Source organism: Salmo salar, chromosome ssa14, assembly GCF_905237065.1.
Source record: "Salmo salar chromosome ssa14, Ssal_v3.1, whole genome shotgun sequence".
Lineage (NCBI taxonomy): Eukaryota > Metazoa > Chordata > Actinopteri > Salmoniformes > Salmonidae > Salmo > Salmo salar.
The window spans coordinates 19,135,664-19,161,772 of NC_059455.1; the positions used below are offsets into that span (position 1 = coordinate 19,135,664).

At 43.2% G+C, this 26,109-nt stretch overlaps 2 protein-coding genes across 11 annotated transcripts in view; both read left to right on the forward strand.

The window, feature by feature from the left end:
- LOC106568835 (cyclin-Y) overlaps positions 1–18,642 on the forward strand; it is a 62,650-nt gene extending 44,008 nt beyond the window's left edge. For 2 of the 10 annotated variants that reach the window (XM_014139544.2, XM_045694033.1), the window contains exons 2-12: positions 10,264–10,338; positions 11,252–11,272; positions 11,744–11,778; positions 11,903–11,926; positions 12,278–12,372; positions 12,481–12,516; positions 12,626–12,683; positions 12,809–12,928; positions 15,139–15,305; positions 16,477–16,639; positions 16,937–18,642. In XM_014139544.2, the coding sequence (XP_013995019.1) occupies positions 10,272–10,338; positions 11,252–11,272; positions 11,744–11,778; positions 11,903–11,926; positions 12,278–12,372; positions 12,481–12,516; positions 12,626–12,683; positions 12,809–12,928; positions 15,139–15,305; positions 16,477–16,639; positions 16,937–17,053 (903 nt within the window). In that variant the 5' untranslated portion in view covers positions 10,264–10,271 and the 3' untranslated portion in view covers positions 17,054–18,642. Of the gene's footprint in view, positions 1–10,263; positions 10,339–11,251; positions 11,273–11,679; positions 12,373–12,480; positions 12,517–12,625; positions 12,684–12,808; positions 12,929–15,138; positions 15,306–16,476; positions 16,640–16,936 lie in introns of those variants that run through there. The other 8 variants (XM_014139541.2, XM_014139542.2, XM_045694034.1 and 5 more) reach the window with 8 other exon arrangements.
- Positions 18,643–18,962: 320 nt separating this feature from the next.
- On the forward strand, positions 18,963–22,000 carry LOC106568834 (gap junction delta-4 protein-like). Its single transcript, XM_014139537.2, has 2 exons — positions 18,963–19,629; positions 19,903–22,000. The coding sequence occupies exons 1-2, from the start codon at positions 19,566–19,568 to the stop codon at positions 21,096–21,098; spliced, it is 1,260 nt and encodes a 419-aa protein (XP_013995012.1). The 5' UTR covers positions 18,963–19,565; the 3' UTR covers positions 21,099–22,000.
- The last annotated feature ends 4,109 nt before the right edge of the window (positions 22,001–26,109 follow it).

The window sequence follows — 26,109 nt, forward strand, 5'->3', positions numbered from 1 at the left end:
GGGACAAAGATCGTACTTTTTGGAGAAATGCCCTCTGGTCTGATGAAACAAAAATAGAACTGTTTGGCCATAATGACCATCGTTGTGAAAGGAGGAAAAAGGGGGATGCTTGCAAGCCAAAGAACACCATCCCAACTGTGAAGCACAAGGGTGGCAGCATCATGTTGTGGGGGTGCTTTGCTGCAGGAGGGACTGGTGCTCTTCATAAAATAGATGGCATCATGAGGTAGGAAAATTGTGGATATATTGAAGCAACATCTCAAGACTCCCTGTGGCTCAGTTGGTAGAGCATGGTGTTTGCAACGCCAGGGTTGTGGGTTCGATTCCCACGGGGGGCCAGTACGGAGGAAAAACAAAATGTATGAAAATGTATGCATTCACTACTGTAAGTCGCTCTGGATAAGAGCGCCTGCTAAATGACAAATGTAAATGTAAAAGACATCAGTCAGGAAGTAAAGTTTGGTTGCAAATGGGTCTTCCAAATGGACAATGACCCCAAGCATACTTCCGAAGTTGTTGCAAAATGGCTTAAGGACAACAGTCAAGGTATTGGAGTGGCCATCACAAAGCCCTGACCTCAATCCTATAGAAAATTTGTGGGCAGAACTGAAAAAGCGTGTGCGAGCAAGGAGGCCTACAAGCCTGACTCAGTTACACCAGCTCTGTCAGGAGGAATTTACATTTGCATTACATTTACGTAATTTAGCAGACGCTCTTCTCCAGAGCGACTTACAAATTGTTGCATTCACCTTATGATATCCAGTGGAACAACCACTTTACAGTAGTACATCTAAATCTTTTTTTTGGGGGGGGGTTTAGAAGGATTACTTTATCCTATTCCAGGTATTCTTTAAAGAGGTGGGGTTTCAGGTGTCTCCGGAAGGTGGTGATTGACTCCGCTGTCCTGGCATCGTGAGGGAGCTTGTTCCACCATTGGGGTGCCAGAGCAGCGAACAGTTTTGACTGGGCTGAGCGGGAACTGTGCTTCCGCAGAGGGAGGGAGGCGAGCAGGCCAGAGGTGGATGAAAGCAGTGCCCTTTGTGTGTAGGGACTGATCAGAGCCTGAAGGTATGGAGGTGCCGTTCCCCTCACAGCTCCGTAGGCAAGCACCATGGTTTTGTAGCAGATGCGAGCTTCAACTGGAAGCCAGTGGAGCGTGTGGAGGAGCGGGGTGACGTGAGAGAACTTGGGAAGGTTGAACACCAGACGGACTGCGGCGTTCTGGATGAGTTGTAGGGGTTTGATGGCACAGGCAGGGAGCCCCGCCAGCAGCGAGTTGCAGTAATCCAGACGGGAGATGGCAAGTGCCTGGACTAGGACCTGCGCCGCTTCCTGTGTAAGACAGGGTCGTACTCTGCGAATGTAGAGCATGAACCTACAGGATCGGGTCACCGCCTTGATGTTAGCGGAGAACGACAGGGTGTTGTCCAGGGTCATGCCAAGGCTCTTAGCACTCTGGGAGGACACAATGGAGTTGTCAACCGTGATGGCGAGATCATGGAACGGGCAGACCTTCCCCGGGAGGAATGGGCCAGAATTCACCCAACTTATTGTGGAAGGCTACCTGAAATGTTTGACCCAAGTTAAACAAATTAAAGGCAATGCTACCAAATACTAATTGAGTGTATTTAAATTTCTGACCCACTGGGAATGTACTGAAAGAAATAAAAGCTGAAATAAATAATTCTCTCTACTATTATTCTGCCATTTCACATTCTTAAAATAAAGTGGTGATCCTAACTGACCTAAGACAGGGAATTTTTATGAGGATTAAATGTCAGGAATTGTGAAACTGAGTTTAAATCTATTTGGCTAAGGTGTATGTAAACTTCCGACTTTAACTATACATATACGTTACACAACAGTAGAAACGACAACAAAATTTACAAAAAATAAGGCACTTACTTTGATTGGCACGCACATACAGTACCAGTCAAGTTTGGACACACCTACTCATTCAAGGGTTTTTCATTATTTTTACTATTTTCTACATTGTAGAATAGTGACGGCATCAAAACTATGAAATAACACATTGAATCATGTAGTAACCAAAAAGTGTTAAACAAATCCAAATATATTTTATATTTGAGATTCTTCTAAGTAACCACCCACTATTTGGTAAAATACCAATTCCATATTCTGGCAAGAACAGCTCAAATAAGCAAAGAGAAATGACAGTCCATCATTACTTTAAGTTGAAACATTGCCTGCTAATTATCTATAGGCTGTGTGCCTTGGTTTGAGGACAGCACGGGTTAACTGTCCTGTGAAAAAAAATAAAAAACTCCCGCTAGGGTGACCGTTAGAGATTCGGAACTCACCTGTGAAAAGGTTAACATTTGGGTGGTGGGGGTGTCTTACTTTTTTCACATAATAGCAGGAACAGCACTATCTAGTGGTCAGAACTGAACACTTTCAGGATGTAGGATGTTACATAATCCTAACAACTTCAATGGCTAATGTCTCTGAACAGGGTAAAATTCACAAGGAATAGATGACATAGGATGAAGAAACAATACTCTGAGCCGTAGCTACTTGTCTGACATGGAGAACTGATCCTATATTCTCAATTTTGGGATGGAAATGGCTTGGGGTGTCTGTGGATAGCTTTTGGCCATTCCTTTGGATTCCTCATGTGTTAATCATTGATAGAAAAAAGTTTTGGTCCAATTGGATGTTAGCCACTATTTATTAACTATTATATTAATCTGATAAATTATAATGAACAATTTGGATGCAATCAATTAGCTTAATTTCTCAGATATCAAATTATATTTTATTATTAGTAATGTTGCCGGAATGCTAATTGTATCTCTTTCTAACAAGCGAAACGATTTCGGAACAATCTGAGAAGGTGGGTGTCGGAATCAAGCTTTTTGAGGTGGAAAGACCTGATTTAGTGATCGGCATCAATAGGCTCCCAGTTGGGGGGGGGGGTGGGATCTTTATGCAGTGTAGTACCTTCCACAAAAAGATTCTCGATCAAAAAGAAACGTAAGCATCTTCGAGGAACTTTTCCCACTTTTAAGTATGAAGTTGGCCTAGCTTTGTGGTTTGATTGGATTCTTTTATTTAAGTTAGCATCTTTAGTCCGAAGGTCCCCTTTTCCTGGTTCAGCAGGTGTGTTGAGGTGTTTTTGCCTCTGGAATGGTGACGCCGTGAGGGCCTGAGTCCATGTTCAATGGTATAAAATGCATATTTTTGACACATTGCAGTGAGGCCAAGACTTCTTTCTTTCTTTACGAATCAGAGTAGCTACTAATATCTTTTAACTTACTATCCTTCAGTACCTTATCCTCAATCAGGATAATGTACAAAAAGATTGCGCCGACAAGCGGTCACCCTGTTTCTTATCTCCTAGCCAACTTTTTTGATGCACCTGCAATAACCTCTACAAATCTGTGTACGTGACCAATACACTTTTGATTTGATACCATAGCATATGAGCGTAACAATCTATTTGATGTACATGTACACATGTGCACGCCAATCCGTAGCTCATATCCCTAGGCTGTGATGTAGATTTGCTCTGAATCACAAAGCATGAATCATGCTCCAATGTCTCTGTGACAGTGAAGAGGGAAAAAAACACAAATAGATGAAAGAGGACTAGGGCGAACAGCATGCAACAAACACAGTGCTCTGGACAAAGTAATGCACTATGTAGGACAGGCTGCAACCTGTGGTCCTTCACTGTTAAGGCTGCTTGTGTGACTGTCCCCTGTGTTTTCTAGGAAATCTATGAATTAGCATTTTAATCACTGCCAGCGGGTAATCCTTCTCAGTGCTAGCATGTGAGCTGCTGCCCTCTGCCTTTACACTGTGTGTACAACACATATGGCCTCCTGTCTATAGAGCCGACCCGTACTGTGCTGGCTTGGATATTTTCTTTTCACATTGTCCTTTCCAGCACGCTTTCAGGAACTATCGTAGATGTATAATCTGGCCAGGCCAGTACAGCTCGGCTTGATTTGACCCTAATATTGAATAGGGCATGTTTATGGTCTGTCCTTGTGGCTGAGTGAGGCCAATGCACAGATGAGAGAAAAATGTAGGGTAGAAATGTAACCTTTTTTGAAATGCTGTCATCTCACCCCTACATTTTCGGGGTCAGTTGTCAGTTGCATGTGTTTGTCTGGGCTCCCGAGTGGCACAGTGGTCTAAGACACAGCATCTCAGTGTTAGAGGCATTACTGCAGTGCCTGGTTGGAATCCAGGCTGTGTCACATCCGGCTGTGATTGAGGTCCCGTAGGGCGGTGCACAATTTGGCCCAGCATCGTTCGGGTTTGACCGTCGTTGTAAATAAGAATTTGTTCTTAACTGACCTGCCTAGTTAAATAAAGGTCAAATAAAAAATTGTCTACAATTAAATGTTTTCATATTCAGCAATAGGGTGTGTTTTTTGTTGTAACTTTAGGAATATACCACTTCTGAGTTCTACTTGACAGATTATATTTTAGTTTGCATTTAAAATGACACGCTATTCCCCATGAGGCAGCCTATAGGGAGGAGGTCAGAGACCTGGCAGTGTGGTACCAGGACAACAACCTCACCCTCAATGTCAGCAAGACAAATGAGCTGATCGTGGACTACAGTAAACAGAGGGGCGAGCACACCCATATTCACATCGATGGGACTTTAGTAGACCTCGGTGTCCACATCACTAAGGAATTAACATGGTCCACACACACCCCCACAGTTGTGATGAAGGCACAACAACTTCTCATCCCCCTCAGGCCGCTGAAAAGATTTGGCATGGGCCCTCAGATTCTCCAAAAACGATACAGAGAGCATGTTGACTGGCTGCATCACCGCTTTGTACGGCAACTGCAAGGCACCCGACCGCAAAGGCCCTACAGAGGGTGGTGAGTACGGCCAATTACATCACTGGGGCCGAGCTCCCTGCCATCCAGGACCTCTGTACCAGGTAGTTTTTTAGATTCCAGCCACCCAAGCCATAGACTGTTTTCTCTGCTACCGCTCTGCAAGCGGTACCAGTGCACCAACTCTGGAAACAACAGGACCCTGAACAGCTTCTACCCCCAAGCCATAAGACTGCTAAACAAAGCTGCAAAATAGTTAGTCAAATGGCTACCCAGACTACCTGCGTTGACCCTCTTTTTTTAAGTAACTTTCTTACACTGACTCTATACACATACACACACACACACACACACACACACACACACACACACACACATACATTACACATGCATACTAATGCCACACACACACTTTCACACACACCACATGTGCTGCTGCTGCTGCTCTACATACGCTGCTGCTACAGATCAGTCTATTACAGTGCATTCGGAAAGTATTCAGACCCCTTGATTTTTTTCCACATTTTGTTATGTTACAGCCTTAATCTAAAATGGATTAAATAAAATAATAATCCTCAATCTACACACAATACCCCATAATGACAACGCAAAAATAGGTTTTAGACATCTGTAAAAATGTCTATTAAAAATAAATAAATGCAAATATTACATTTACATAAGTATTCAGACCCTATACTCAGTACTTTGAAACACATTTGGGTATGACGCTACAAGCTTGGCACACCTGTACTTGGGGAGTTTCTCCTATTCTTCTCTGCAGATCCTCTCAAGCTCTGTCAGGTTGGATGGGGAGCGTCGTTGCACAGCTATTTTCAGGTCTTTCCATAGATGTTCTATCAGCTTCCAGTCCGGCCTTTGGCTGGGCCACTCAAGGACATTCAGAGACTTGTCCGGAAGCCATTCCTGTGTTTTTATTTGTATTTATTTGTTTATTTAACCGTTATTTAACCAGGTAGGCTAGTTGAGAACAAGTTCTCATTTGCAACTGCGACCTGGCCAAGATAAAGCAAAGCAGTTCGACACATACAACAACACAGAGTTACACATGGAATAAACAAACATACAGTCAATAATACAGTAGAAAAAGTCTATATATACAGCATGTGCAAATGAGGTAGGATAAGGGAGGTAAGGCAATAAATATGCCATGGTGGTGAAGTAATTACAATATAGCAATTAAACACTGGAATGGTAGAATGTGCAGAAGATGAATGTGCAAGTAGAGATACTGGGGTGCAAAGGAGCAAGATAAATAAATACAGTATGGGGATGAGGTAGTTGGATGGGCTATTTACAGATGTGCTATGTGCAGTGATCTGTGAGCTGCTCTGACAGTTGGTGCTTAAAGCTTGAGGGAGGTAAGAGTCTCCAGCTTTAGTGATTTTTGCAGTTTGTTCCAGTCATTGGCAGTAAATAACTGGAAGGAGAGGTGGTCAAAGGAAGAATTGGCTTTGGGGTTGACCAGTGTGATATAACTGCTGGAGCGTGTGCTACGAGTGGGTGCTGCTATGGTGACCAGGGAGCTGAGATAAGGCGGGGCTTTACCTAGCAGAGACTTGTAGATGACCTGGAGTCAGTGGGTTTGGCGACGAGTATGAACCGAGGGCCAGCCAACGAGAGTGTACAGGTCGTGGTGGTGGGTAGTATATGGGGCTTTGGTGACAAAACGGATGGCACTGTGATAGACTGCATCCAGTGTGTTGAGTAGAGTGTTGGAGGCTATTTTGGAAATGACATCGCCGAAGTCGAGGATCGGTAGGTTGGTCAGTTTTCCGAGGGTATGTTTGGCAGCATGAGTGAAGAATGCTTTGTTGCGAATAGGAAGCCGATTCTAGATTTAATTTTGGATTGGAGATGTTTAATGTGAGTCTGGAAGGAGAGTTACAGTCTAACCAGACACCTAGGTATTTGTAGTTGTCCACATATTCTAAGTCAGAACCGTCCAGAGTAGTGATGCTGGACGGCCGGGCGGGTGCGGGCAGCGATCGGTTGAAGAGCATGCATTTAGTTTTACTTGCATTTAAGAGCAGTTGGAGGCCACGGAAGGAGAGTTGTATGGCATTGAAGCTAGTCTGGAGGTTAGTCAACACAGTGTCCAAAGAAGGGCCAGAGGTATACAGAATGGTGTCGTCTGCGTAGAGGTGGATCAAAGACTCACCAGCAGCAAGAGCGACATCATTGATGTATACAGAGAAGAGAGTCGGCCTGAGAATTGAACCCTGTGGCACCCCAATAGAGACTGCCAGAGGACCGGACAACAGGCCCTCCGAATTTGACACACTGAACTCGATCAGAGAAGTAGTTGGTGAACCAGGCGCGGCAATCATTTGAGAAACCAAGGCTGTTGAGTCTGCCAATAAGAATGTTGTGATTGACAGAGTTGAAAGCCTTAGCCAGGTCGATGAATACGGCTGCACAGTAATGTCTCTTATTGATGCCGGTTATGATATCGTTTAGGACCTTGAGCGTGGCTGAGGTGCAACCATGACCAGCACTGAAACCAGATTGCGTAGCGGAGAAGGTACGGTGGGATTCGAAATGGTCGGTAATCTGTTTGTTAACTTGGCTTTCGAAGACCTTAGAAAGGCAGGGTAAGATAGATATAGGTCTGTAGCAGTTTGGGTCTAGAGTGTCTCCCCCTTTGAAGAGGGGGATGACCGCGGCAGCCTTCCAATCTATGGGAATCTGAGACGGTACGAAAGAGGTTGAACAGGCTAGTAATAGGGGTTGTAACAATTTTGGCAGATAATTTTAGAAAGAAAGGGTCCAGATTGTCTAGTCCGGCTGATTTGTAGGGGTCCAGATTTTGCAGCTCTTTCAGAACATCAGCTATCTGGTTTTGGGTGACGGAGAAATGGGGGAGGCTTGAGCGAGTTGCTGTGGGGAGTGGAGGGCTGTTGATCGGGGTAAGGGTAGCCAGGTGGAAAGCATGGCCAGCTGTAGAAAAATGCTTATTGAAATTCTCAATTATAGTGGATTTATTGGTGGTGACTGTTTCCTAGCCTCAGTGCAGTGGGCAGTAGGGAGGAGGTGCTCTTATTCTCCATGGACTTTAGTGTCCCAGAGCTTTTTTGAGTTTGTGCTACAGGATGCAAATTTCTGCTTGAAAAAGCTGGTCTTAGCTTTCCTAACTGCCTGTGTATATTTGTCTTGGCTGTGTGATTAGGGTCGTTGTCCTGTTGGAATGTGAACCTTTGCCCCAGTCTTAGGTCCTGAGTGCTCTGGAGCAGGTTTTCATCAAGGATCTCTCTATACTTTGCTCAGTACATCTTTCCATTCATCCTGACTACTCTCCCAGTCCCTGCCGCTGAACAACATCCCCACAGCATGATGCTGCCACCACCATGCTTCACCGTAGGGATGGTATTGGTCAGGAGACGAGTGGTGCCCGGTTTCCTCCAGAGGTGACGCTTGGCATTCAGGCCAATGAGATCAATCTTGGTTCCATCAGACCGGAGAATCTTGTTTCTCATGGTCAGAGTCCTTTAGGAGCCTTTTGGCAAACTCCAAGCGGTCTGCTGTGCCTTTTTACTGAGGAGTGGCTTCTGTCTGGCCACTACCATAAAGGCCTAATTGGTGGAGTGTTGCAGAGATGGGAGGATCTTCCAGAAGGACAACCATATCCACAGAGGAACTCTGGAGCTCTGTCAGTGACCATTGGGTGTTTGGTCACCTCCCTGACCAAGGCCCTTCTCCCCCGATTGCTCAGTTTGGCCGGGCGGCCAGCTCTAGGAAGAGTCTTGGTGGTTCCAAACTACTTCCATTTAAGAATGATGGAGGTCACTGTGTTCTTAGGGAACTTCAATGCTGCAGAAATGTTTTGGTACCCTTCCCCAGGTCTTTGCCTCAACACAACCCTGTCTCTGAGCTCTACGGGCAATTCCTTTGACCTCATGGCTTGGTTTTTGCTCTGATATGCACTGTCAACTGTGGGACCTTATATAAACAAGTGTGTGCCTTTCCAAATCATGTCCAATCAATTTAATTGACCACAGGTGGACTCCAAGTTGTAGAAACATCTCAAGGAGGATTAATGGAAACAGGAGGCACCTGAGCTCAATTTTGTGTCTCATAGCAAAGCAATACTTATATAAATAAGGTATTTCAGTTTTTATCAACATTTCTAAAATGTCTAAACCAATTTTTTGCTTTGTCAGTATGGGGTATTGTGTGAAGATTGAGATGTTTTAGAATCAGGTTGTAACTAGTGATGCACCGAAAAAAATTTGGGGCCGATTCCAATATTTTCCTTGCCAAAAAAAACCCCAATACCGATAGTAATTTTTTTTGCTGCCTTTTAAGCATTCTAGTACAGTTAAATAGTTAACACACACACACATGGATGCAGCAGTCTAAGGCACTGCATCTCAGTGCAAGAGGTGTCTCTACAGTGCCTGGTTCGAATCCAGGCTGTATTACATCTGGCCGTGATTGGGGGTCCCATAGGGCGGCGCACAATTTGGCCCAGCGTCGTCCGGGTTTGGCCGGGGTAGGTCGTCATTGTAAATGACGGCCAACTGACTTGCCTAGTTAAATAAAGGTTACACACACAACACTGACCAAAAAGTTATTTTGTTGCCATTTATGTATGTCTCATTACCATAATCAAAACCTATTTCTTTCACTTACTGTGCTGTTTCGTTGTTCATTTGTTCAGTCGTTTCATTCTCAACCAGGATTTCTATGGGACACTTTTTGGGTCTTTGCGTGTCAAAAAAGATACACGTCAAATAAGCTTGTTGACCAATCAGGACCTGAATATGACAGCACGTCACATAATAATTTAACACGTTCCTTAATTTTTTACCTAGTTATTACACATTGATTACACTCACTCGTATTTCATATGTCACGTATTTCATATGTCACAACGATTCATCGATACGTATGCTATGATGCTGGTAAAGTTGTCTAACGCACCTACAGTGCTGGTCATAAAAAATATAATAAAAAGCTAGCTAGCTCGCTTGCCTTCCCTGTGGCTCAGTTGGTAGAGCATGGTGTTTGCAACGCCAGGGTTGTGGGTTTGATTCCCACGGGGGGCCAGTAGGGGGGAAAAAAATTATGAAATGTATGTATTCACTACTGTAAGTCGCTCCGGATAAGAGCGTCTGCTAAATGACTAAAATGTAAATGTTATTCGTTATTCACTGTGTAGTTGCTCCTCATGTCACTATTTTGATTTTAACTCTGCATTGTTGGAAAATTACCTGTAAGTAAGCATTTCATTGTTAGTCTACACCTGTTGTCTATGAAGCATGTGACAAATACATTTAGATTTAGTTATTGCACTACTTTTGACCAGGAACCTAAAGTGCAGTGCTCTATAAAGGAAATTGGGTGCCATTTGGGACTTATAACATAGTTGATATTGCTTACAATGACATCCAGTAACTGACAGTGATTTTGTTTTCACAGAGTTGAACATGGAGTACAACCCCTCTGACCATCCTCGGGCCAGCACAATATTCCTCAGTAAATCTCAGCCGGATGGTGAGTTGGTCTCAATAAATCAATGAATCTCAATCTTTGGAATCCCTCAACAGGTGCATTTAACATGGGCTTTACCTAAGGCCTTTAGGGAAGACCAAGGGTTTTCCTGATCATGTGACTTGATAAAGAAAAAACCCCAGGTTTATTAGTGAAAACTCGTGGCCCAGTATTCATAAAGCATCTCAGTGTAGGGATCCGTTTTGCCTTTTAGCTCACAATGAATAAGATTACATCATGGACGGGGGACCTGATCCTAGATCAGCACACCTACTCTGAGACGCTTGATACAAACGGCAGTACAGTATAACCTCTAACACAATACAATACAAAATATGCTATTACAATCACAGATCACACAGCTTCCATTGAACACAGTCAGCTTTGATCTCTGTGGTAATGTATGCCTTGCCCTGGGGTGTTTCACTAGCAGTACCAGCAGCCTCTGTGGTAATGTATGCCTTGCCCTGGGGTGTTTCACTAGCAATACCAGCAGCCTCTGTGGTAATGTATGCCTTGCCCTGGGGTGTTTCACTAGCAATACCAGCAGCCTCTGTGGTAATGTATGCCTTGCCCTGGGGTGTTTCACTAGCAATACCAGCAGCCTCTGTGGATTCTCATCCTATCACACTATTGCTGTGTTTTTCTCTGATAAATTTGAGCATTTTTCTAGGAACAACGCATGCTTATGACTGATTTGAAGAACTTTTGAGTCATGCTTAGTTATGTTATACTGTAACAAGACAGTACTGGCAGCAGAGCAGGTTAAGTGACAACATTGTCCAGAATCGAAGCTGCATCTAAGAAAAAGGTGACATTTGACACATACCCATGTGTTAAAGTTAGAGCCAATGATAGTTGTGTGTTTTTGAGTTGGACAGGTAAATGAAGTAGATGGATTTTGGTTCTCTTTCAGTGGAATTGTCTAGCAAGAATGGTGAGTATAAGCTTAGGCTGCTGTATGTCACAGAGTGCTTCTGCTTCTCCCTAGCTGCAGAGTGCAGTCTGTCTAGAATGTTCTGTGTCTAACCAGCATTCGGGGGAATCCTAGCTTCCACTTAAGTGAATGTTTTACTTTAATAGTTAGGTCAAAATGTAACTTGACATCAATGCGTATGTGGAAGTTAGGACTTGCCTTTATGACTAACCAGCTCTGATAATGTGGTATTAACCGTGTTGTCATCTTTGTGCACACTTTGAAATGCTTCTCTCTGTACAAGTTTGTTGCAGATATTCCAGGTAGGATTCATAGAAGCCTTGCTGTTTCAGTGCAGAATGTCTTGCTGATCATGCTGGCAAATCTACCATGATGCTTTTTTTTCTATTGCTTTACGTAATTTCTAGGGCAATGCTGATAACCAAGGATCAAAGCCTTTCTCGCTCTTTCTCTTTTTATCTCTCTGTTAAGTGCGTGAAAAAAGAAAGAGCCTCTTCATCAATCATGTGAGTATTAAATGCTTATTAAATATAGGCTTCTATATTATTTCATGATGTTGGAAAGTTAGTCTTTGTAGCTGATTCATAATGTATGAATTGCCCATGATAATGCCTTGTGTTGTTTTACAAGTTAACACACATTGACGAGTCAAAGGTAATGTACAACATTGTCCTCCATGGATCCATTCAGTTGCAACTCATGTGACATCCTGTTAAATTAATATAGTTAGTGCCGGCTTGCATCCTTCATGGTAACGTGTTAGGAGGGAAGAAATCTCTGCATTATGTAAATGCTTAACAGTCTTTAGATAGCCGATACATTATTGCGTTTCATGTCTTCATTTGTCATGCATGTCCATCGCGTGCTCCGTTTGACGAAGTAGCCTACTGTAAAAACCTTATTTCATGTATCAATATGCCCTCTAATAACAGCATGCCCTCTAACCGTCAGCTTTTATATTTGTAGCCATATATGTGTATTTGTAATTCTATTTCGTTATCGTAGCGTGGATCAAGGAGACGAAAACACAGCTCCTGTTCCACCATCTTCCTGGATGACAACACTGTCAGTCAGCCCAACCTTAAATTCACCATCAAATGGTGAGTGTATGTCCCAGTTGCATTTTCATGAGTTGACCTATGGGACAGTACAGAAAGTCCTTGTTATGACACATGCCTCAACCACGACCTGTTTTTCCTTCTCTACAGTGTATCCCTGGCAATATATTACCATATAAAGAACAGGTAAGAATACCCTATCACTTTGAGCAAGCAATGCCTTGAATGGAGAGTTTAGCAAGCTAGTGTAACAGTTCAGTAAAACATTTGACCTTTCCTGAATGGCCTGTTTCAGGGACACAGATGGAGGAATGCAGCAAGACATTTTTGATGAGAAGCTTCACCCTCTCTCGGTAATAGCCGGAGCAATCCGTGCGTGTGTTCATATTGACCCACTGTGTTTATGCGTGTATGACTCTATAAATGTCGTTTTTATATAGCGACTCTGTTCATAAAGCCTTCATGTTCTTCTACTCAGAAATCAGAAGTGCCGTCTGACTATGACAAACACGACCCAGAGCAGAAGCAGATCTACCGCTTCGTCCGGACGCTGTTCAGCGCTGCTCAGCTCACTGCAGAATGTGCCATTGTTACACTGGTAAAGGAGGGGGATGGTTGACTCCCTTGTTTGTGTCCCAAATGGCACCCTATAACCTATATAGTGCACTACTTTTTACCAGGAAGCTTACCAATGGGATACTCAATGTTTCATGCAGTAGGCCTGTATCTTTTTCGAAAAGTTCATTCTCAACTCATCAGCAGTGGTGTAAAAATAACCCAATTGTCATACTTGAGTAAAAGTATAGTTGCCTTAATAGAAAATGACTCAAGTGAAAGTCATCCAGTAAAATACTACTTGAGTAAAAGTATAATAGTATTTGGTTTTAAATATACTTAAGTATCAAAAGTAAATGTAATTACTAAAGAATACTTTATTATTAAAAAATAAATCATAGGGCCTCCTGAGTGGCGCAGTAGTCTAAAGCACTGCATCACAGTGCTAGCTGTGCCACTAGAGATTCTGAGTTCGAGTCCAGGCTTTGTCTCAGCCGGCTGCGACCGGGAGACCCGTGGGGCGGTGCACATTTGGCCCAGCATCGTCCAGGTTAGGGGAGGGTTTGGCCGACAGGGATGTCCTTGTCCCATCGCGCACTAGCGACTCCTGTGGCAGGCCGGGTGCACTACACGCTGACACGGTAGTCAGGTGTACGGTGTTTCCTCCGACACATTGGTGCGGCTGGCTTCTGGGTTAAGTGGGCATTGGGTCAAGAAGCAAGCTTGGTTGGGTTGTGTTATGCACGGCTCTCGACATTCGCCTCTCCCGAGGCCTTACGGGAGTTGCAGCGATGAGACAAGACCGTAACTACCAATTGGATACCATGAAATTGGGGAGAAAAATAAGTATAAAACATTAAACATTTATTTAGGGAAACATATGGCACAATTTAATTGTTTTCTTTATTTTCAGATGGCCAGGGGCACACTCCAGCACTCAGACATTTTTGACAAAATATGCATTTGTTTAGTGAGTCTGCCAGACCAGAGTCAGTAGGGATGACCACGTGTTCTCTTGATAAGTGCATGAACTTCACTATTTTCCTGTCCTGCTAAGCATTCAAAATGTAATGAGTACTTTTGGTTGTCAGGGAAAATGTATGGAGTAAAAACGACTTAAGTAGTACTTTAATGTATTTTTTTACTTAAGTACTTTACACCACTGCTCATCAGATACCTTCTCAGACTGGGCAGACAGAAGTCCTCTCCACCAAGTTATTTTATCCCCTTTAGCGACATGTTTGATCGTCTGGTGTCCTGTTGGTTACTGTCTCAGTATGTCTATCCCCGGTCAGACACAGGCTTGGAGTGTTACTCTCTCAGTATGTCTATCCCCAGTCAGACTCAGGCTTGGAGTGTTCCTGTCTCAGTATGTCTATCCCCGGTCAGACACAGGCTTGGAGTGTTCCTGTCTCAGTATGTCTATCCCCGGTCAGACTCAGGCTTGGAGTGTTCCTGTCTCAGTATGTCTATCCCCGGTCAGACACAGGCTTGGAGTGTTCCTGTCTCAGGCTGATCACCATGTGAGTCAGTCTGCCAGAGGCTGCCTAACTAGCCTGTGTGTGCATCCCAAATTGCACCCTATTCCCTATTTAGTGCACTACTTTTGACCAGGGCCCATAGGTCTATATAGGGAATAGGTTGCCAGAAGAAGCCTCCTAACTAACCTGTGTCTGTAGGCTGCTGGCAGGCAGATTCAGAGACTGTCGAGCAGCAGTGGAGGAAAACTAGGCCAACCGCCAGCGGCCAAAGCCAGTAAGCCACTGAGTCATCAATGTACAGTACAAGGCCTGCGGCTACTACTCTACTGCCTGTGGAATACACAGTCGGTCTGCAACCAGAGCAGAGAAGGGCTAATGTCAGGATCAGAGAAACACATTTTCCACACACCACGTGACATTTCGGTGCACCAATGTTGTGACCTTGTCTTCAATTTACACACATCCTTGGCTTGTCTCCTGAGATCATCCTGAGAGCGCCCTGGGGGCTGAAGGGAGATGTGAGAGAGGGAGTAGGGATGGGGGTGTGTTGTGTGCCTCGGGTGAGGATCAGTGGGGTTGAGGGGGAGGTCACTGTATGATTCAAGCTTGAGATACGGGTCAGATTTTGAACATGGCTCTGTCTGTGCATTATCAGGAGATTAACATACTATTTAGGGAATAGGGTGCCATTTGGGATGCAACCAATATCACAAAGGTAGTGGCGTCAATTACCTCTTGACTTTAGTATTCATTTTCCCATTGTGTTTTTTAGGTGTACGTTGAGAGGCTGCTGACGTATGCAGACATAGACATTGGCCCAGGGAACTGGAAGCGTATGTTGCTGGGAGCCATCCTGCTGGCATCTAAAGTCTGGGACGATCAGGCTGTGTGGAACGTAGACTACTGCCAGATCCTCAAAGACATCACCGTGGAGGACATGTGAGTTAATCAATATATGGAACATAGACTACTGTCAGATCCTCAGGTGTGTGTGTGTGTGTGTGTGTGTGTGTGTGTGTGTGTGTGTGTGTGTGTGTGTGTGTGTGTGTGTGTGTGTGTGTGTGTGTGTGTGTGTGTGTGTGTGTGTGTGTGTGATACAAACATGTGAGACACTGAAGTATGTCACATGTCTAGAGTGTATGTCCATGACTGGAATGGGAACATGATACATTTTATTTTCAGGATGTTATTTTCAACAGGGACTTTTCTCTTCTGCCGGCTAATTGTAGCTGATCTGTTTTGCTGCTTGCATTTTAAAGTACACACTTTTCTGGATAAAGGCTCAAACTTAAAGCTTTACTGACTTATGACTGACACTGGACTACATTTTGAAATCAGAAGCATATATAAACACTGGCTGTCAAAAGTTTTAGAACACCTACTCATTCAAGGGTTTTTCATTATTTTTACTATTTTCTACATTGTAGAATAATAGTGAAGACATCCAAACTATGAAATAACACATATGGAGTCATGTAGTAACCAAAGTAGTGTTAAATAAATCAAAATATATTTGAGATTCTTCAAAGTAGACAACCTTTTGCCTTGAAGACAGCTTTGCACACTCTTGGGCTTTCTCTCAACCAGCTTCATGAGGTAGTCCCCTGGAATGCATTTAAATTAACAGGTGTGGCTTCTTAAAAGTTAATATATGACATTTCTTTCCTCCTTAATGAGTTGTGACAAGGTAGGGGTGGGATAGTTTGGGATGAGTTGGACTGCAGAGTGAAGGAAAAGCAGCCAACAAGTGCTCAGCATATGTGGGAACTCCTTCAAGACTGTTGGAAAAGCATTCCAGGTGAAGCTGGTTGAGAGAATGCCAAGAGTGTGCAAAGTTGTCATCAAGGCGAAGGGTGGCTATTTGAAGAATCTCAAATATAAAATATATTTTGATTTGTTTTAACACTTTTTTTTTTGGTTAATACATAATACAATGAGTAGGTGTTATAAAACTTTTGACCGGTAGTGTACATTCATGTTTTTACACCAACGTTTTGGATACATGCCCCTAATATGTTGGTTTTGATCTCTAGGACAGTGAGCTGTCTACAAAACAGTGCTACCAATTGTTGTGAAAATAAACATAATTTCTCACTTTTTTTCTGAACAGGAACGAGCTAGAGCGTCAGTTTCTGGAGCTTCTTCAGTTCAACATCAACGTTCCGTCGAGTGTTTATGCCAAGTATTACTTTGACCTGCGCTCACTGTCAGAGACCAACAACTTGAGCTTCCCTCTGGAGCCCCTGAGCCAGGACAAAGCCCAGAGACTAGAGGTGAGCCACCACTCAATTTCACTTTATCAATGATCACATTTATTTCTAAAGCCCTTTTTTACATCAGCAGCTGTCACAAAGTGATTTTATAGTAGAGCACTTTCTGACAACTGCTGATCTGAAAAATGGCTTTAGTAATACATTTGATAGATTGATTGATGGCAGCTGGTCCTCTTAATAGCAACAGTTTAACACTTGGACCTGAAGATGTAGTCCATGCCAGAAGGTCAATAACAATTCAGTTCAGGCGATACATCTGAGTTTGTTTTGCGATTCATGTTTTTTTTGTTCCTGCAGGCGATCTCGAGGTTGTGTGACGACAAATACAAGGATGCTAGGAGAGCTGGCAAGAAGCGCTCTGCGAGCGTGGACAACCTGGTCGGAGTGCGATGGGTCCCTGCCATCCTCTCCTAACAACCAAGAACATAGACCAGACCTGAGACTGGGCCTCAGGCCAGCATGGGGACATCCAGTCTTTTACCTAGCAACATTTTGGTAACTTTCCGAAAATTCCCAGATTTTCTAGAAATCCTGCTTGGAAGATTCCCGGACTCAGCAGGAAATCTAGAATCCTCCAATCTGGATTTTTGGAAAACCTGAGAATTTGGGGAAAGTTATCGGAATTCTGCAACCTTAACCTAGACAGACTGACTTTGTCCTCATCACAGATAGATGCCTTTGCAGTGCCGCTGCTCCTGTAACACAGAAGGAAGAACTCCCTACAGGACTGGTACTTCACTGACTGTTAAGAAAAAGAAAGCTTCTTTGTGATATAACATAAAGATTTGACTGTTCAGAGAGCTCATGACATCACAGCTTCCTGTGGACAGAAGTAGCTAGATGATCACCGTGGCAACATGAGCTTTATGCGTTGTAGCAGCAAATCAAGAGAGAAGTGGTCAGAAAACAAAATGTCAATGTCATTTGACCTCTTATCCTGGATCATGCCAAACGAAAACGGACTGAAACGAGGAGGGACGACCTGAAATTGTCCAATAAGAAACATGCGTTTTCGTTGCCATTGCAAAACGTTTTGCTACAGTGTCCACTAATGAATATGACCATGGGTCTGGACTATCCAACCTGGCATGACAGGACAGATGGTTGCCTTTTAAAGACAGTTCTGTGGCTTTTGGTGAACAGGTTTTTATTTATTTTGTATTCATAGTTGTTTTTACTACTAAGTGCTACAGCCAACCAAACCCAGGTACAATATTTGATCAGATAAAATAGCCTTCTAGCTGTGCAGGCGTTTCTACTTGAGATCTACATACACATTCCAGAATCATTTAGTTCTTAATGAACACAATTATTTTGTTAATGTTCAAACAAGTTGGCCATATTTAATACCTTTCCACTAGTGTAGTTACTGTACCTCCCAATACCTAGAATGTTGTATTCAAATCTGCAGCTAAAATCCTAATTGAAAGCTTTTGGAGATATGTGAGTGATGTTTAGCTACTGTGAATGTGTCATCCACAGGATTCAAAGTAGGTTATGTTGACAAGAAAGCAACCAATGAAAGGATAGAAATGGGTTGTCATACACTGTAGAGCATGACTTGTGTTTTTTGTCTCAGAACTCTGGATGTTTTAAGCTACGATGTTTTTTTGTTTTTTTTTAGAACAAAAACCTGAACCCTGAGCCAACTTATATATAACGTAGCTCCTTCAAACTTTATACAGTTTGATTTTGTCTTTTCAACAATTATTTTTGATTCAAATATTAATATTGTTAAATTCATGATGAACTTTTATTTGTGTTTTATCATTTGTCAAGAAGACCCTACTGACAACTGAAGCACTAGAATTGAATTATTTTGCTAATCAACTTTGTACAGTGTGTAAACAAGTATTAAAGTGGTGATGAGATCATTAACTTAATTGTTAAATATTTATATGGAGGTGTTGATCCATGTTTATACTAAAAGAAAATTCCCTTGTATTCTTATTTTGTTATTTTTTTTGTACAGTTAAGCTACAAATAAATCTCAGAGGATAACACATTAGTGTTAAAAACACTTATTTCTAATCTGGTTGTCCGACAGTTGTATTAATTTATCTTTATATGTGGAGAACTTGTTAAAGACTGTGAATGCTAATCACTAAATCACCCTGTTACCAGTGTATCTGTAACCAATGGAAATGCTAGCTAGTTAGCTGTGCTCTAGTAGAGGGACAGAAGCTATACTGTTACATATCCAGCATGGAGTAGCAGGGTTGTGTCCCAAATGGCACCCTAATCCCTATATAGTGCACTACTTTTGACCAGGGACCATAGGCTCTGGTCAAAAGTAGTGCACTATACAGGGAATGGGGTGCCATTTAGGATGCACACCAACTGTCATTAATCACTCAGCTATTTAAGCACGAAACTTGACGTTCGTGGTCAGGAGGTTCATGGATATTGAGGCTCATGGCTAAGACCACCACCATTTGGGCACAGAGCTACATTCTCATTATTGTCCTATAATATTTAACCTGGTAACCTTCAATTTGAATAACATTATAGTCACTATGCTACTCTGAGTTCATGTAGACCCAACCAGTTGTCTGAGCTCAGTGTATTTTGTTGAAATATCCTAGCAATGCTTTGATGGTAACATGATTTTGGCGTGATGATAATAATAGCCCAGAGAGGTCCCTGGCGTCTTGTCACTAAGCTGTTTATAACACTTGAGAGAGATCTACAGTCTAGTGGACACCCACACACACACACACTGGGGAACAGCTAGGGAACTTACGCTGGAGCCACTTGTCTATGACTCAATGAGACCGTTGGATTTGAATTGGACTGAATTGAATCGAAGTGAATTGGTTGAATTGAACTGGATTGGATTGATCAGACTGAAATAGACCCTCGCTCGCTGAGTAACCTGGATTGGAGGAAGGTATACACACTGTGGGATGAGCTGCTTGTTTACACCATGGAGAAGACACGCCTAATGGAAATGCTCTTTATTACTTTCAATCACAATGTCACTTTCCTGGGTAGGTGGACATAATGTACATGGTATATGTATGGGATAGTTGTTGTTACTCGGGCCTTTATGCAACATCTTTTTGAGTGCAGTCAGACCATTAAATTGCTTATCTAGAGTCACAGGTTTTCCGCACCAACAAAATGTTTCGGGGAGAGCGCGATGGTCTTCTTTTGATAGTTAATGTTACTAGCAAATAGCTTTGTTTTCAATATTGGTGTCTAACGTTAAAATAGTGTGTGTGTGTGTAAGTGATTATTTAATTGATTGGCTCTTTATGCAGGGAAGACGTGGTTGATCATAATGGTGGTCCTGCGACTACTCATCCTCCTGTTCTCTGGCTATCCCCTCTTCCGGGACGAGCAGGAGCGCTTTGTGTGCAACACCATCCAGCCGGGCTGCACCAACGTCTGCTTCGACGGCTTCGCTCCCCTCTCCCTCTTCCGCTTCTGGCTGTTCCAACTGATCCTGCTCTGTCTCCCTCACATGATGTTCATTTTGTATATAGTCCACAAAGTATCGTCAGCTCTTCGTATCGGAGGGAACTATTTCCCCGGCAGCAGAAGTCCGGCAGGGGCTCTGTGCACCCATCAACATTCCCTACCAAAAGGGACGCCTAACTTTCTAAGCGCCTACCTCCTGGACCTGATACTACGTATCTTACTGGAGGCAGCATTCAGTGCCGGCCAGTACTACCTCTATGGCTTCTCTGTCCCCAGGCGCTTCCAGTGCTATGAGTCCCCCTGTACGTCCATGGTGGAGTGCTACGTATCCAGCCCCACAGAGAAGACCATCATGCTCAACTTCATGCTGGGGGCTGCCTCCCTGTCTCTGCTACTGAGTCTGGCAGACTTGATGTGCTCAGTGCAGCGCATGGTGACACAGGGGAGGAGAAAGGGGCTGAAGGAGGGCGGACTGTTCATGAATGGAGGAGTTGGGGAGGATATTGAAGTCCTGTACGCCCAGAACACTCTCAAAACTGTCCTAAAGAGAGGACAAAGTCACATTGACAAACCGACCTCAAGGTGTATCCCAAACAGTGACCTTTCACACGGACGAGTGAGAATAAACAATGAGACACAGGTTAGGGTGGCTGCCCCACCCCTGCAGGGGAGAAGGCCGCCACGGAGAGCTGCACGGATGGAGCCTCCGCCGCCATTTCAGCCCATCCCTATGGGTGCTCCATCGAACGGTCGCTTTGTTCATCCAAACCACATCTCCCATTCATCTCCAGTCCCCCTCTCCCGGCGGTTAGAGAGAAACCCAGTGGTAGTCTCACGCCAGTCTACCCCCTCGCCCATTAACAGTGGCCGGAGTCACGGCTGCTACAACGTGGTAGACACAACACTCCTGGAGCAGCATTATGATAGTGCAGAGTCCCGTGATAGGCTCCAGGAGGAAGTCATCCTGCAGGAAGTGGGGGTAAGGGGCACCTCAAGCTCCTCCAGTGGTTCTTCTTCCTCATCAGATGCTCAATAAAGTTAGTGTTTTTGTTTAAATGTACGTAATTCTATGCAAGGGCGAAACAACAATGTGACTTTCTTTTTTTTCTCTTTTTTTTTTAAACAACGTTGATGATTTACTCATTACTTACAGTTGAATTCATTTTCCCCCTAAATGTAATAATGGGCTATACATTTCATTTTGCTGTTGTGACTTTATACTTAGAATGTGTTCACTGTCTATAGAGCTGTTTGTGTTGGCTTACAGAATTAGAATGAGTGATTTAAACAATGCCAGTTGACCTTGAAGAACAATGGTGGCAGCACACAGCTGTTGTTCAGCTCAAATGTTTGTTCATTGGCTTCACCAACAACAGTCAGACAAGACTGACATGCTCCGACCCAACCAAAGCCAACGTCACCTGGAGAACTGAGGGTAACAAAGGAACATTACTCTGCTCTGGCATCCAAGGAAACCATAGACCCAAAAGAGATCTCAGGAGAGGTCAATGGCCTTAAAGGAGGCCAGTGATGGAAGACTTAGGGTTGAGGTGAATGGAAGAGCACCTGACTCCTAGACAAATACACAAGGGCAGAGATTCAATCCAAGGTGCGTTGCAGTGAAGTGCACTGTACTGTCAACACTGTTCCCGACGTTTGCGGAGATCAAGTTCACAGTAAATACCGTGGATGACTGCTCAAGCATACATTACCTTAAATTAAAAGTCGAGCACAATGCGCTTTATGCAGTGCGCTTCGGGTTGAATCCTTGCCAAAGCCTTCATACAGAATAGCAGTAGTGTAGGATTTCAAACTATCTTGATTTATTTATTGCGCTTTTTTTTTTTTTTTTTTACATAAAATATTTCAACTACCATAGGGATTTATGTGTTCTGTTTTTTAAGTGATTGAACAGACTATATTAAACATTTTAGTACACATGGGGCTGCCATAATTATTACCTTCATTGAAATCAGGGCTGTAACCAGGGTTTGAGTTTTAGTGAGGTCCGGAATTTAAAAAAACTTTAAAATGCTATTTGGAGAACAGCAAACACAAGTAAAAATGATTCCAGCCATTATCACTTGGGCTGATGTAGGTTCATTCACGTCAGTCGATCTACAAACACATAGCCTATTAGCTATACAATTGTAATGTTATACCCCTGAAAAGGGAGGAAATACGAGGAAATGATTCACACTGACACGTAGCATCAGCGACAAATCAAAAACGTATTACATTTGTAGAACTGTAATGTTTGCATTTTAATGTAGGCCTATTGGGTGGATAGGCCATGTGGAGATGTTCATATTGAAACATATATTTTTTTAAGTTACTAACTTTGATCAGATTAGTCCACATTTTCTCAGTGGACCACACATGGGGCCCTGACCCCAAGTTTGAGAACTATTGTACGAACCACTCTCTGTCTCTGCTTCTGCCTGCTTGCATTGCAGCCTGCGTCAGTCTCACCATTGAGCGCCACGTCACAGTCAGTCTCATTAGCCAACTCTCTGTAAAGCAAAGTTATTGTGAGCTGTTTTTTGCTCCTGCTGAGGTACTGTTTAGCGTTAGCTTCTTACTTCATCCTTCTAGCTGGCTAAGTAATAGACCTACCAGAGCCCTTCAACCTCAATGCAATATAAGTCTCTGCCAGCAGCTAGCCACTTGACTGACTGACATGCACTACATGCCCAAAAGTATGTGGACACCTGCTCGTCGAAAATGTCATTCAAAATCATGGGCATTAATATGGAGTTGGTTCCCCCCCTTTGCTGATATAGCAGCCTCTACTCTTCTGGGAAAGCTTTCCACTAGATGTTGGAACATTGCTGCATGGACTTGCTTCCATTCAGCCACGAGCATAAGTGAGGTCGGGCACTGATGTTGGGCGATTAGGCCTGGCTCGCAGTTGGCGTTCCAAATCATCCCAAAGGTGCTCAATGGAGTCGAGGTCAAGGCTCTGTGCACGCTAGTCAAGTTCTTCCACACCGATCTTGACAAACCATTTCTGTATGGACCTCGCTTTGTGCACTGGGGCATTGTCATGCCTTAACAGGAAAGGGCCTTCCCCCAACTGCTGCCACAAAGTTGGAAGCACAGAATCTTCTAGAATGTCATTGTATGCTGTAGCGTTAAGATTTCCCTTCACTGGAACTAAGGGGCCTAGCCCGAACCATGCACAACAGCCCCAGACTGTTATTCCTCCTCCACCAAAAATTACAGTTGGCATTTTGCATTGGGGCAGGTAGCGTTCTCCTGGAATTCGTCCGTGGGACTGCCAGATGGTGAAGCGTGATTCATCACTCTAGAAGTATGCATTTCCATTGCTTCAGAGTCCAATGGCGGCTAACTTTGCACCACTGCAGCCCAGTGACATTGCGCATGGTGATCTTAGGCTTGTGTGTGGCTGCTCGGCCACTCGGCAGTCCCGTTCTGTGAGCTTGTGTGGCCTATCACTTTTGTGTGGCCTACCACTTCGTGGCTGAGCCGTTGTTGCGCCTAGAAGTTCCCACTTCACAATAACAGCTTTTACAGTTGATGAGGGCAGCTCTAGCAGGGCAGAAATTTGAATCTGACAAACTGACTTGTTGGAAAGATGGCGTTGCCACTTTGAAAGTCACTGAGCTTTTTAGTAAGGCCATGACTGTGTGCTCTATTTTATGCAACTGGTGTGGCTGAAATAGCCAAATTTACTTATTTGAAGGGGTCTTCATATACTTTTGTGTATAGTGTATCTATAAGCGACTATTTACCAGTTGTGCACTCATTCTCCAAGAGTTGGTTTTTGTTTCTTTGTTTCTTTAGGGGATGTCTGTAGACATTGGAGTCGAGGGATATTTTTTTAAATAGCTTTTTGCCCGGCATCTCCCAAATACGCTGTCAGCAGTAGTTACCTATTGATCTGACTGTGAACTGGGGTAGTTCGTTTCACGTCTCAGGCCCTCGGCCTGTGCCTCGAGAGGGCGGAGTCACTGCCGTTTGAGAGAGTGGCGAATTTGTTGCAAAAAAAGGCAAATCCGGTGGAGAAGGCGAACATAACGAACAAATCACTGTTTGTGATTCCACTCCATCACAAAGAGGCAGGCGCAATTAAAAATCTGTCAGATCAAGAATATAAGCATTCTGAGTTAATTACGCTGGGAGCAATATTTAATGTTGACCCATAATTGATTTTGTTTTTATTTATTTTATGTCACCTTTATTTAACCAGGTAGGCTAGTTGAGAACAAGTTCTCATTTACAACTGCGACCTGGCCAAAATAAAGCAAAGCAGTGCAACACAAACAACAACACAGAGTTACACATGGAATAAAGAAACATAAAGTCAATAATACAATAGAAAAAGTCTATATACAATGTGTGCAGATGAGGTAGGATAAGGGAAGGCAACAAATAGGCCATGGTGGTGAAATTATTACAAATATAGCAATTAAACATAGCAATTAAACACTGGAGTGATAGAAGTGCAGAAGATGAGTGTGCAAGTAGAGATACTGGGGTGTAAAGGAGCAAAATAAATAACAGTATGGGGATGAGGTAGTTGGATGGGCTATTTACAGATGGGCTATTTACAGATGAGCTATGTACAGGTGCAGTGATTAGTGAGCTGCTCTGACAGCTGGTGCTTAAAGCTAGTGAGGGAGATATGAGTCTCCAGCTTCAGTGATTTTTACAGTTCGTTCCAGTCATTGGCAGCAGAGAACTGGAAGTAAAGGCGGCCGAAGTAGGAATTGGCTTTGGGGATGACCAGTGAAATATAAATGCTGGAGCGCGTGCTATGGGTGGGTGCTGCTATGGTGACCAGGGAGCTGAGATAAGTCGGGGCTTTACCTAGCAAAGACTTATAGATGACCTGGAGCCAGTGGGTTTGGCGACGAATATGAATCGAGGGCCAGCCAACAAGAGCATACAGGTTGCAGTGGTGGGTAGTATATGGGGCTTTGGTGACAAAACAGATGGCACTGTGATAGACTGCATCCAATTTGCTGAGTGTACTATATATATATATATATATATATATATATATATATATTATAATTTTTATTTTTTACAAAAAATTACCGCCGGACATTGGTGTCCTCACACATAATAGTTACAGCCATGTTTGAAATCCATTTAAACAACTGAGGGTGTAATAATGTCTGAATATGTAAGTGTAAGCCATACTGACCTCCTCTGGTAGATGTATGAAAGTGCAGAGGAAAAGAAGAACCACCTTGCCAGAGATGAGAAAGGCAAAATCTATGGACATTTCTATATGTGTACATGTGCATACTTTTCCTTAGTTAAATAGTAAATTCTAACATTATTCTTACAATATGTAAAATCATTACATTTTCTATTAATTCGTTTTGTAAACAAAATGTTCAGTGTCCAGGGGAAAGGGAAAACAGTGAAAATAACAAATCAGCTCCTTCCGGTCATTGGCTCCTATTCCCCTGATTGATCCACTGTTCATTTGCATCCCAAATGGAACCCTATTCCATATAGTCCCTTTGGGCCTTGGTTGAAAGTGCACTATAAATGGAACAGGGTGCCATTTTGGAAGAATTCCTTATGTAAAAATGCTACAACCATCAATGGTACATGCTGTACCTAGAGCACTCAGATCTCATGGGTGAATGAAACTGGTGATAGACATGAACATAATAGAACATCAAAAATATTGACTGCCAATGCTGAACTTACTTTTCACGTTTAGACAGATCAGTAGGATTATATGCTTGTTGTCCTTGGCGACAGAAAAAAATCCATTCCTCATTCCTTTGATGTTGTCAGACTAAATGTACATGAAACAAATATCACTACATACAATGGACCATTCCCAGCAAGCCTACTGGGTAGTAGTCATTAGTGCACACCATATCAAAACATAGCAAACCATTTTCCAAAAGAAAACGAAAACAGCGATTCGTATAGGACAAAGTCAGGTGGTCCCTCCATGTTTCAGTACGTTTTCTTCAGTTTAGTGCCTCGTGAATATGACTGTTGTGTAAGGGAAATAAGTGGAGACTGTATTGAGGAATTGTACATTGAGCTAGTAA

Excerpts from the sequence above, each read along its gene's own strand:
- LOC106568834 (XM_014139537.2), top strand. The coding sequence starts at position 19,566 with ATGGAGAAGACACGCCTAATGGAAATGCTCTTTATTACTTTCAATCAC. Across the intron at positions 19,630-19,902 it reads TCACAATGTCACTTTCCTGG|GGAAGACGTGGTTGATCATA; the intron begins GTAGGTGGACAT and ends CTCTTTATGCAG.